This window comes from Thrips palmi, unplaced genomic scaffold (assembly GCF_012932325.1).
Source record: "Thrips palmi isolate BJ-2018 unplaced genomic scaffold, TpBJ-2018v1 HiC_scaffold_1, whole genome shotgun sequence".
In the NCBI taxonomy this organism is placed as follows: Eukaryota; Metazoa; Arthropoda; class Insecta; order Thysanoptera; family Thripidae; genus Thrips; species Thrips palmi.
Window position 1 is genome coordinate 10957948 of NW_023144620.1, and position 12046 is coordinate 10969993.

General features: G+C 58.1%; 1 protein-coding gene across 1 annotated transcript in view; it reads right to left on the reverse strand.

Annotated features, from left to right (window-relative positions):
• Nucleotides 1–12046, reverse strand: part of LOC117644298 (PDF receptor) — a 36198-nt gene that overhangs the window by 20119 nt on the left and 4033 nt on the right. The window contains exon 2 of the mRNA XM_034383676.1: nt 10372–10454. Coding sequence (XP_034239567.1) covers nt 10372–10454 — 83 coding nt within the window. The remainder of the gene's footprint in view (nt 1–10371; nt 10455–12046) is intronic.

Sequence of the window (12046 nt, forward strand, 5' to 3'; positions counted from 1 at the left end):
CGGACGCGACCCGGAGGTGCCCGAGGGCCCCATCATCTCGCTCACCACCTGGGTGGTCTCTGGGGTCCCTGCGGGCCCCGAAGCCCCTGGGCGCCCCTGGGCCGGCCCTATCGTTTTCCTATACCGTCCGTCCGCTAGGAACAGCGGCCCGCGGCCCCGCGGCCAGTGCAGTGCAGTGCCTGCCAGAGCCCCTCTCTCTTGCTCGGTGCCTCCCACCACCTCCTCGCAACGCTTCGCCCGCTTCAACCTCGCCGCCACGCGCCGCCCCCGCATTGGATTCCAATGGGGCGTACGCTGCGTACAGCGCGGTCCGACCACGGCGGTCGCACGCCGAGCCGCGCACAGTGGGCCAGAAGACCGGTGGAGGAGGCCAAAACTCTAAACGCGTTTTGAGCTCCTAAGTCGCTAAATGGGACTCGAACCGAACGTGTGACCCTACCAATGGATTGCTCTCCGCACTAGGAATCCATTGGTGGGGTCACACGTTAGGTTCGAGTCCCATTTAGCGACTCTGAAGCGTCTAGAGTTTTGGCCGCCTCCGCCGGCCCTCTGGCCCACTGTGCGGCGCCCGCCGCGCGCCCGATTCCGCTGCCCGCACGCCTCTCTGTCTCTCTCGCACTCGTGGAGCGTGCCGTGGCCGTGCGAGAGAGACAGAGCGAGGAACGCAGAATCGCTAGACCGTTTGCGCCACACGCTTTGGGCTGCCGAGCCGCCGAGCCGAACCACTCGGAAAACTTGCGCCAAAGTGCCGCGGCCGCGACGGTTGCACTTTCCGACGCACACTGGGCCGATCGAGGGCCGATGCACTGCATCGCATGCACTGCATCGGTTGCAGGCGCAGCGGGACGCATGCATTTCGTTTCTGATTGTTTGCTCGTTGTTGCAGAGGTGCGCCATTGCGCATGGACAACGCCGAATAATTCATCGTGGATTTGCGAGTGGAGTCGACGTTATTCGATTTTTGGATGTTTTTTGGAATGTTTTTTATTTTTTTTGCTGTGTCCCGTTATTCCGTCCCAGCGAACACGGACTAGTTCGGTCGACTGGCCTGAGCCATTGGCAGAGACGCGCGGCACCATGGCAGCAGCGGCAGCCACGGACCACCATTCATAACCGGTCCCTCCGCTCCACTGCTGTCCGTCCGCGCTCGCCCGTCTGCCTGTCTGTCTGTCTGTTTGTCTGCCTGTCTGTCTGTCTGCCTGTCTGTCTGTCTGCACGTGTCTGCCTGTCTACACTCTAAATACGGCATGCCCTGAAACTGGGCGCCTTGGGAACCCGCTGCAGATTTAAGGGCACCAAATGGCGTCTACTTTCAGAGTCCCCCAAATCATGCAGCAACTGGGAGATATTCATTAACCACAGATGGAGCAAAGGGTGTACAGTACCTGGGCAGCGACAAAGTTGCCCAGTTCCTCGACGCCTTGGTCGCCCATAAACTGATCACAATGGCCACCCAGAAATTGAGAGTTTAGAAATAATTTCCGGAAACTGAACATCTTTTCAAAATTTGCATACTAATTTCTGCACACTGAATAAGGCACAGAAAACATTCACCACTCGACTCAAACGTTGTCGATTGGTACTTTGTGAGCAGATATGGATTTAAAACTCACCATACACATATTCTGCATTCACTTCAAATTCTTGGCTAATAATTTAGTTTTTGAATAGGTTTCTTGTTTCTCTTCAGCCTGGTGTTTGGTTTCAGGCCACAAAACACGACACAACAACACACTGTGCAGGGTATGGCTGAGGCATGAAAGGCCTGTAAATGTAGGGTTAGTCCACATCCCAGCCGCAGCCCTCTTCCTCGGCTTAGCTTCAATGGTCCAACATTTCGACATGTCGACACGTACAAAGCACGTCCACTTCCCTGCCGATGACGCAGATCCATTCTTTCAGAGATGAAGATATCTTGAACACTTGTGAATCTGTTCAAACATGAAATAATAAGTCGACTCGCGATAACGAAACAACAACAACAACAGTCCGGGCGATGGGAGTGCCAACATAAGAAAATGAAATCCTCTTAAAGGAGGCCGGCTGGAGAAGTCGCTCGGGAATTTGTTTTTCTTGGTTGGCACTCCTGTCGTCCTAACTATTGTTTTTGTTGCTTTCGTTGTTGCTTTGTCGCGTGCGGTAGCGTGTGAGTGAGTTATTCTTTCATGTTAGAGCAGCTTCTCAAGTGTTCAACATATTTTCATCTTTGTGCCAAAGTCATCAGCGGTGGAGTGGACGTGCTTTGTGTGTGTTGACTTGTTGAAATGTTGTAACATTGAAGCCAAGGCGAGGAAGATGGCTGTGACAGGGATGCCGACTAACCCTAAAGTTACACGCCTTTTGGACTTAGCCATAGCCGGGCTCTGGATAGTGTGATTTTGTGTTGTGTTTTGTGGCCTGCAAACCATGCAGCAGGCTGAAGAGATACAAGAATCCTACAGGAGAAACAAGTATTAGGCAGGAATTTGGAGTGGAGTCAGAATACATGTAGAGTGTTAAATCCACAATCGACAGGACTTGGGTGGAGCGGTGAATCTTTTCTGTGCCATAGTCAGTGTTCTAAAGTATAGTATGCAAATTTTGAAAAGATATCCAGTTTCTAGAAACCATTTCAGTTAAGGAGTGTCTAAGGTTTCTCGGAACTAGGCAACTTTGTTGCGGTTCAGGAACTGTGTGTGCCCCGTTGGCTTCGTCTATAGTAGCAAATGAATATCTGTCGTAGGAGGAGGCCAGTTGCTGAATAATTTGGGGACTCTGAAAGTAGGCAGCAAAGTTGCTCTGAAAGTGAGCGCCCTGGTGCACTAAAAAAACTGGAGTGTACTACCAAGTAGGTCTGCAGCCCATGCCTTATAGTGTGCTGTCTTCCTTCTGTCGACCCATCTAAAGGTAAAAAGTGGCGTGAATGTGCCCGCGGTCCCTTTTTCTCCCCCCTTTCAGTCTCTCTCGCACCTATAGGGAAAGCCCCATGAGTGCGAGAGAGACAGAGCGACGAAAACTTCTCTCGGAATCTGTGCGCTGCGGCCCGGCCCCATTACAATGGCGCAAAACACCCCGACCACGGCAGCGCGCGGCACGTTGTCCGGTCGCTTCCAGGCCTTCCAGGCCGCGCCACGCCACTGCCGCGCCACTGCCGCCCCATTCTCGCGGCCCCTCCCCCCCCCACCCCCTTGTCACCCGTACTCGTCCTTGCGCGAAAGGTGGAGAGCGGACAGCAGATTTTAACGACTCTTAAGACTCGTGCTTCTTATTTTGCCTCGGCCTGGCACAGCTCCTTCTCGCCCGTCCTTCTTTTTACAGCGGCGGTGCGTGTCTCTTTGTAGTGCACACGGCGGCGTGCCTCCCGGCCCCACGCCATGGCGGCCGTCACGGTGCTCAGTGGGCCAAAAGACCGGCGGAGGCGGCCAAAACTCAAGACGCGTGTTGAGCTCCAGAGTCGCTTAATGGGACTCTAACCAAACGTGTGACCCCACCAATAGACTGCTCTCCGAACGAGGAATCCATTGGTGGGGTCACACGTTCGGTTCCAGTCCTGTTTAGCGACTCAGGAGCTCAACACGCGTCTAGGGTTTTGGCCGCATCTACCCGTCTTCTAGCCCACTGTGTGGTGGCGCGGCCGGGCGCGGCGCCTCTTGAGCCACGCCTTGCCACGCCTTGCTACGCATTGCCACGCACTGCTACGCGCTGCTGAGATTGTTGCCGACTCGCCTCCCTTTTTACCAAGACGCGTTCCGTCCCCGCCCCCGCGGCAGGGGCTGGCGGTCTGCCTGGCTGCCTGGCTGTCTGGCTGGCTCCCTGGCTCCCTGGCTCCCTGGCTGCCTGGCTGTCTGGCTGTCTGGCTCCCTGGCTCCCTGGCTGCCTGGCTGGCTGCCGGGCTGGCTGCCTGGCTTGGTCCCTGCGAGGAAATCTCGTCCCACGAGGTCCTACCTCCCCCCTCCAACATGTCACTCGGTAGGAACCTCCCCCCTCCCCTCCCCCACCGTTTCCACAAAACTCAATTATTTCAATGTGAATTGTGTGTGCGCGCCTGCAGGCGAAACGACGGCGCGCGCGCGTCGCCCTGCCCTTGAAAGCCATTTCGGGCCTCCGGACTCCGTGGTTGTACTCAGTGCTCCGCACGGTGGCGCCGCCAGAGTTGCGCCACGCAGTCTCGCTCCGTCTCTGTCGCACCCCCGCAGCGCATAGCGGCGCGCCCCGCGAGTGCGAGAGAGACGGAGCGAGACCGCTCGGAATCGGCTCGCCCGGCGCCGCGCTGGCCGATGTGGGACGCCGAGGAGGAAACGTCGCCTTGTTTACCCCGGCCTCCGTGCCTGCCTGCCTGCCTGCCTGCCTGGCTGCCTGCCTGGCTGCCTGCCTGGCTGCCTGCCTGGCTGCCTGCCTGGCTGCCTGCCTGCCTGCCTGCCTGGCTGCCTGCCTGGCTGCCTGCCTGGCTGCCTGCCTGGCTGCCTGCCTGGCTGCCTGCCTGGCTGCCTGCCTGGCTGCCTGCCTGCCTGCCTGCCTGGCTGCCTGCCTGGCTGCCTGCCTGGCTGCCTGCCTGGCTGCCTGCCTGGCTGCCTGCCTGGCTGCCTGCCTGCCTGCCTGGCTGCCTGCCTGCCTGCCTGGCTGCCTGCCTGGCTGCCTGCCTGCCTGCCTGGCTGCCTGCCTGGCTGCCTGCCTGCCTGCCTGCCTGGCTGCCTGCCTGCCTGCCTGCCTGGCTGCCTGCCTGGCTGCCTGCCTGCCTGCCTGGCTGCCTGCCTGGCTGCCTGCCTGCCTGCCTGCCTGCCTGGCTGCCTGCCTGCCTGCCTGCCTGCCTGCCTGCCTGCCTGCCTGCCTGGCTGCCTGCCTGGCTGCCTGCCTGCCTGCCTGCCTGGCTGCCTGCCTGGCTGCCTGGCTGCCTGCCTGGCTGCCTGCCTGGCTGCCTGCCTGGCTGCCTGCCTGGCTGCCTGCCTGCCTGCCTGCCTGCCTGCCTGGCTGCCTGCCTGCCTGCCTGCCTGGCTGCCTGGCTGCCTGGCTGCCTGGCTGCCTGCCTGCCTGGCTGCCTGCCTGCCTGCCTGCCTGCCTGCGCCTGCCTGCCTGCCTGCCTGCCTGCCTGCCTGCGCCTGCCTGCCTGGCTGCCTGCCTGCCTGCCTGCCTGGCTGCCTGCCTGCCTGGCTGCCTGCCTGCCTGCCTGCCTGGCTGCCTGCCTGCCTGGCTCCCCTGCCTGCCTGCTGCCTGCCTGCCTGCCTGCCTGCCTGCCTGCCTGCCTGCCTGGCTGCCTGCCTGCCTGGCTGCCTGCCTGCCTGGCTGCCTGGCTGCCTGCCTGCCTGGCTGCCTGCCTGCCTGGCTGCCTGCCTGCCTGGCTGCCTGCCTGGCTGCCTGCCTGCCTGCCTGCCTGCCTGGCTGCCTGGCTGCCTGCCTGCCTGGCTGCCTGCCTGGCTGCCTGCCTGCCTGCCTGCCTGGCTGCCTGCCTGCCTGGCTGCCTGCCTGGCTGCCTGCCTGCCTGCCTGCCTGGCTGCCTGCCTGCCTGGCTGCCTGCCTGGCTGCCTGCCTGCCTGCCTGCCTGCCTGCCTGCCTGCCTGGCTGCCTGCCTGGCTGCCTGCCTGGCCTCTGGTTCAAACTTTGCCGGCCAATATTCGCGCGCTTCCAACGCTGCGCGGGTCGCGAGGCGCGGGGCTGTCGAAGCTGGCGCGCCACGCCGCCACGCCGCCGGGGATCCGACCGAGAGCCCGAGGGGCGAGGGGGTATGCACTCGCGTAATAGTCGGTTCACTCTATCTGTAATAGCACGCGTAATAATACGCGTAATAGTCGCGTAATAGCCGAAATTGTCAAAATTTTATCAATTTTGGTGTGTTTTAGGCCGTTTTTAACTAAATTCCGATTAATTTGTGGCGTAATAGAGCGTAATAGCGTAATAGTCGGTACACAGGTTCAGAGAGCGCATACCCCCTCGCCGAGGGGCGCTGAGGGGCGCTGAGGGGGGACTGGGGGGTCTCAGGGCTCGTCGCGATGCCCTCCACATTGTGTAACGAGACCGTCAGGCCGTCCGACTGAGCCGAGCCGGGCTGAGCCAAGCCTGGAGGTTTTCACCTCGGCATCCCCGCTGCGCGCACCGCGCCGCACCGCGCCGCACCGCCACGCAGAGACTTTGCTTTCTCTCGCCTTGGTTTTCTTCCTCTCGCAGAGCTTTCTGTTTTTGTTTTGAAGCAAGTCGGCAGGGCGCGCTGGGCGCGCAGGGCGGCAGCTGGCCCCGCTTCCTCCGCGCGGATATCAGAAACACGACGCCGCCGCCCCCAGCAGCGCCCGACCCGAGGCCCGGCCGCGCCCGGCACGCACAACGAATCCAATTGATTTCGGGGCGTCGGGTTGTTGCTTCGGTCGGCCTTCTTGGGGAAGGAGTAGGCCTTGCGCCTCGTGGCTCGCGGCTGTGGCGGGCACGCGGGGGAAACAGCAACACAGTGGGCCAGAAGACCGATGGAGGCGGCCAAAACGCTAGACGCGTTAAGAGCTCCAGAGTCGCCAAACAGGACTCGAACCGAACGTGTGACCCCACCAATGGATTCCTCGTTCGGAGAGCAATCCATTGGTGGGGTCACACGTTCGGTTCGAGTCCCATTTAGCGACTCTGGAGCTCAAAACGCGTCCGGGATTTTGACGGCCCCCACCGTCCCTCTGGCCCACTGTGCGGCAGCTACACCGTAAGTGCGCAGCGCAGCCGGGTTTCTCAGACTGTGTCCGAATCCGGGCGAGACTTATCGGATCCGCGTCTAATCTATTTGCTCCCCGGAGCCGGCGGGGGGCGCGGGGCGCGGCGGTTTTGAAAGGGGCCCCGCGGGGATACGGCCTCGAAATGCGAGGAAAGCGTCGCGGCAAGCCGTCCGTCGCTCTCAATCGCCGCCTGAAGGATCGTTCCGTGGCTCTGTCTCTCTCACACTCATGGGGCTCTCCGTAAGGGCGCGAGAGAGACAGAGCGACGAATAGGACACTCGGAACCGGTCTGCTGGTATTGAGCCCGATACTTCCGCCTGCAACAATTATGCGAGCGAATCCATTGCGCGCGCCCGTGCTACACAGCGAACTTATTTGCATACAGTTTTGTACGCGCGGGCCCAATTGTACATGTCAAATTTTTCGTACTATAATTTCTACCTAGGATCGCACAAGTTCGGGCGAAACTGCGTACCAATTTTTTCGAAAAGCACACAAGTGCCTGTGCGTACAAACTTTTTCACAAAAAAAAAAATAGTGTGTGTGTGTGGGGGGGGGGGGGGAAGCAACGTGGAAAACCTACTTAGCCTTCACAGTGCTCCAGCATCCAGAATTTACCGCAATTTTGAGAGAGATTCATCAAATCCAAAAATGTGGGGACGGATAAATCGTACGAAGTACGGTTGATCCTGTCCAAATATTTACCGAAAAGACGGGACGGGATATTGAACAACGGTAAAAGGTGGCCTATAAAATGAACAGAATCCAGCGTGTTTTCCTCATCAGGCCGGCGGCGGGCCCACACCCCCGCACACCGGCCCGGCCACGGGTCTCAAAATCAACCCGGCGGGCTGCTGCGAGCATTAGAATACGCCCGATATCTATCTCACGTGAGCACGAATAATTTACACCGGAATCTGGGCATGCTAAAAACGTGGGAATCGCGGGGGTTGGCGCTGGAGGCAGGAATGTAGGCGCCCTATCTCTCTCTCTCTCTCTCTCTCTCTCTCTCTCTCTCTCTCTCTCTCTCTCTCTCTCTCTCTCTCTCTCTCTCTCTCTCTCTCTCCCCCTCCCTCCCTCTCTCTCCCTCCCTCCGCCCCCATCCCGCCGCGAGACACACACTTGCCCTGAGGCAGCGTCAACTTTTTGTAGGGATCACGCCAAGGGCTGCCGACCGTAACGTACAGCCACCAGGCCACTTTTTGCAGTGCCGCTACGCCGCCATGCCATCGGCCACCTCTCTCTCTCTCTCTCTCTCTCTCTCTCTCTCTCTCTCTCTCTCTCTCTCTCTCACACACACACACTCACTGTCGCACACACACACACACACACACACACACACACACACACACCGCCGCGGTGCCCCATCCCGTCCACATGTTTATACCTGCGCGAAAGGTAGGCAACAAGACTCACACTTCACCCTAGTAGGTAGGCAACCTTTGCGGACTGTAAACTTCAGTGGGTACACACTTTATTTTTCAGTGCGGGCGCCCCTCTCGCCTCCCCTCTCGCGGCTCCGGATCCGTCCTTGCATCCATTGCGATGCGCGGCCGAGCGGGCCGAGCGGGCCGGGCCCCTGCGATGCAGCGGGTAGGCCACCCGGCTGGCGTGCGACCGCGGCGGGCTGGCCCACCCGCAGGATGACAGGGGCTCGGGCGGCGCCGCTCGGCGCTTGCAGTGCAGGCAGCGCGCTGTTGTTCTCGTGTTATTAGAGCGCCACTGTGAGGGGCACTGTGAGGGGCGCGCGGCGGACGGCGTCGAGGACCCGTGTTTGTGCGTGCCTCTCTCAAGGCCGTCGATCGTCACGTCCTCGCTGCCAGCGGGGACCGCGGGGACACCCAGTGGGCCAGAAGACCGGTGGAGGCGGCCAAAACTCTAGACGCGTTTCGAGCTCCAGAGTCGCTGAATGGGACTCGAACCGAGCGTGTGACCCCACCAATGGATTGCTCTCCGAACGAGGAATCCATTGGTGGGGTCTTACGTTCCATTCGAGTCCTGTTTAGCGACTCTGGAGCACAAAACGCGTCTAGAGTTTTGGCCGCGTCCACCGGTCTTCTGGCCCACTGTGGGACAGCGGCCGCCGGCCGGATGGGGCGGAGTTGTATACTCAGTGCACTCCATTTTTATCATTTCCCCCCCTCCGAGTTTTCCTTTTTGCTTTCTGTCGAAAATAATTGGTGAGCCGGAAACGAATACCGGAAACCCAGTGTGATTATTATACCGAAAACGCGATCCAGAGATAGCCTTCTCATGCGTCTGCTGCTGACGTTTTAGCGGGCCGCGTCGGAATAGAAGGGGGCGGCCGGAACAGCGAGAGTCGCACTCCGCCACTCGGGCACTCTTTCGGCGACGCGCGGCAAACGCGGTTGTTTCTGGTCTGCCGACTTGGCTCACTTCGCCCACGAGGGTGAGTGCGTGAGGTGAAACAGGTACCCGAGATCGCCATCCCTCGTAAAAACGTTAAATTAAATTTTATAAAATTTTTGTTAAAGTTTTGTTAAAAGTAATCAACTTTTAATTAAATCGTCTACTTTAATTAAACTTCTTTTGTTAAATTGCCGTGTTTAACAAAAATTTATTAGTTGGATTTATTAAAAAAATGATCTAACAAAATTTAATTTGAACCTTACATTAATGTTTGTTAAAAATATTTCTTTATTAAACTCGTTTGTAATTAACTTTAACAACATTGGACGGTCTTGTTAAGTTTAGTTCGGTGTTTAATTTGAGTTTGTTACGGATGTTCCTAAATTAAAGACTTCTTTGATTAAAGTGAACACTTGCCCTGGATTAAGTTAACGGATTATGTTACGATCTAATTTAATCATGTCAATAAGTTTAGAGGCTTGTCTTCGTGAACAGCGTGAATTGAACGGGACAAAAGCGAGGAAAGGGACTGGCTTCCATTAATTGAGCATCGACATCAAGCACGCGCTTTTCAAGGCAATAAATACGATAATGTTAAGTCAGTGCTATGAATGCAAGATTTAATTAAATTTAATAAAAACTTGTATGCCGCTAGATGGCGCTGCAGTCTACTTCAATCCCTTAGCTCGCGGAGTTCACTAGCATAGCCGCTAGCATAAGGTGCGCAGGCGGATCCTTCTGAACCAGTCGCGCTCAGAGGAGTCCGACCTCCTGATTTTTGACTTGGTTCCTTTAGGCAGGTGTCTAGGGGGATCTGACCCAGCCTGAGGGTCTCTGTCGAACATCCATCCGAAATTATCGAACCAGTTCAAACGTTGCCCGATTTTAATCAAAACTTCTTTAATTAAATTACTTTAACTTTAACAAGGGATTTTATTAAAAGATTTTAATTAAAACCAAAAAATTGAATTAAAACTTGTTAATGTTAACAATATTTAACTAGTTTTTGTTAACGGAAAGAGCCTATGACGTGCTACCTGGATGCATTATTGGTAGCTGCTTCACCAATCTGGCCTTATTAACGGGCCCTTAACAAAAGTTAATAAGAAACTTCATTAAAGTTAATTAAATTTTATAAAACTGGTATTTGTTAAATATTAATGAAAACTTAATAAAGATTTAATATAACATTTATTAAATTTAATTAAGGCCATTTTACGAGGGCAGAGAGGGGAGAGAGAGAGAGAGAGAGAGAGAGAGAGAGAGAGAGAGAGAGAGAGAGAGAGAGAGAGAGAGAGAGAGAGCGGCAATGCTTCCGCCGCGCTGCTGCTGCACTCACCGGGCCGGTCGCGGTGCTCGTAGTACTCGACGCACTTGTTGGCCGTGTCCAGGACGGCGCCGCCGTGGAGGTGGGCGGTCCGCGACGCCTCGGTCGCCCGGAGGCCCCGGTCCGCGGCCGCGGTGCGGTTCATGTCGGCGATGTCGGCGCCCCAGGTGACGTCGGCGTCGTCGGCGGTGGCGGGGGCGGCGGAGACGGCGCGGGGGCGGCGGATGGCGGCGGCCTCCCGGCGCTGCAGCAGCAGCAGCATCCGCCGCTTCCAGCGCTCCATGGCATGCGGGGCCGCGCCGTCCTCGCCGAGGTCCTCGCCGTCCGCGGGGCCGTCCGGGTGCGGCCCGCGGGCCTGCAGCACAAAGGGTACCCGGGGGCACCAGTCCCGTCAGACAGACGCAAACTTTTTCTCGCGCGGAGTTCCTTTTAAAAAGGGAGTACGACGGCGATGCCGCGCCCGGGGCCGCGTCCTGGTTCGCGGTCCCGGCCTGCGGGAGGGAAGATTAGCCGGGAAAGACGCTGCCGAAGCGAGGTCGCCGGCGTCGCCGCACGGCGCGCGTTAAACTAATTAACAGTGGCGGTGCGCTATTGCGCTTTGCTTTTTGCTGCGCCCCGCGGAGCGGAGAGGGACCGAGGGACTCCCCCGGCGGCCAGAGGCAGCCAGCGGAGTCGTTTTCGTCGCCGTCTCTCTCGCGCTCGGGACGCCCCACGAGTGCGAGAGAGGCGACTCTCCTACGGGCCGCTTCCTGCCGGCCCTTATCGACGCGACAAATATATATTCTTGAAGCGCTTCGTCTGGCTGGTGGACGACGCTGTGGGGGCGGGGCGGGGCAGGGGCAGGGAGCACTGTGGAGGTCTGTCCGCAGAGTGCGGGGGCGAGCCACGGCGCACAGTGGGCCAGAAGACCGGTGGAGGCGGAAAAAATTCTTGACGCGTTTTGAGCTCCAGAGTCGCTAAATAGGACTCGAACCGAACGTGTGACCCCACCAATGGATTGCTCTCCGAACGAGGAATCCATTGGTGGGGTCACACGCTCGGTTCGAGTCCTATTTAACGACTCTGGAGCTGAAAACGCGTCTCGAATTTTTGACGCCACCACCGCTCTTCTGGCCCACTGAGCGGTGGCCAGGGGCCAGGGGTGGGCGTCGAGTGGAGCAGCCCCGGTTCAAAAAGCAGCCAGCAGTGGCCCGACCACGACCAACTTCGCGTGTCTGTCTACCTTGCTTGATTATTGTCCGTCTGGTCGCATAGCCTCACGTCTCGCTGCCTCTGCCCCCCCCCCCCCCCCCCTCCCCTTCCTCTCACGCGGGGCGCCGCGCGCGCCGCACACGCCAAATCGAAGTTCCCCACGGCTTTTGTCCTGCGCTCTGCACCGCTCCACACCACGCCGCTCTGGCGGCCACCTCGGTGCGGAGGGTATGGGGAGGAGGGGGAGGGGGGGTAGCGTTTGCCGCGTTGGCCGCGTTCGCCACAATTCCAGAGGAACACCCTCCGAGCCCGCATGCATCGCACCGTCTGTCTTTCAGAATACGTTAAAATTTAAAAAGTAGAGAGAGACCTGGGTTAATTTTTACGGCGGAATTTTAAATAAAATAAAATGGACGGACGCATTGTTATTCCTTCAAAGTTTCCCCCCTGGCGCGAATTTGCGATTCGGTGCGGTTTTTACTGGCACGAGGTCCGT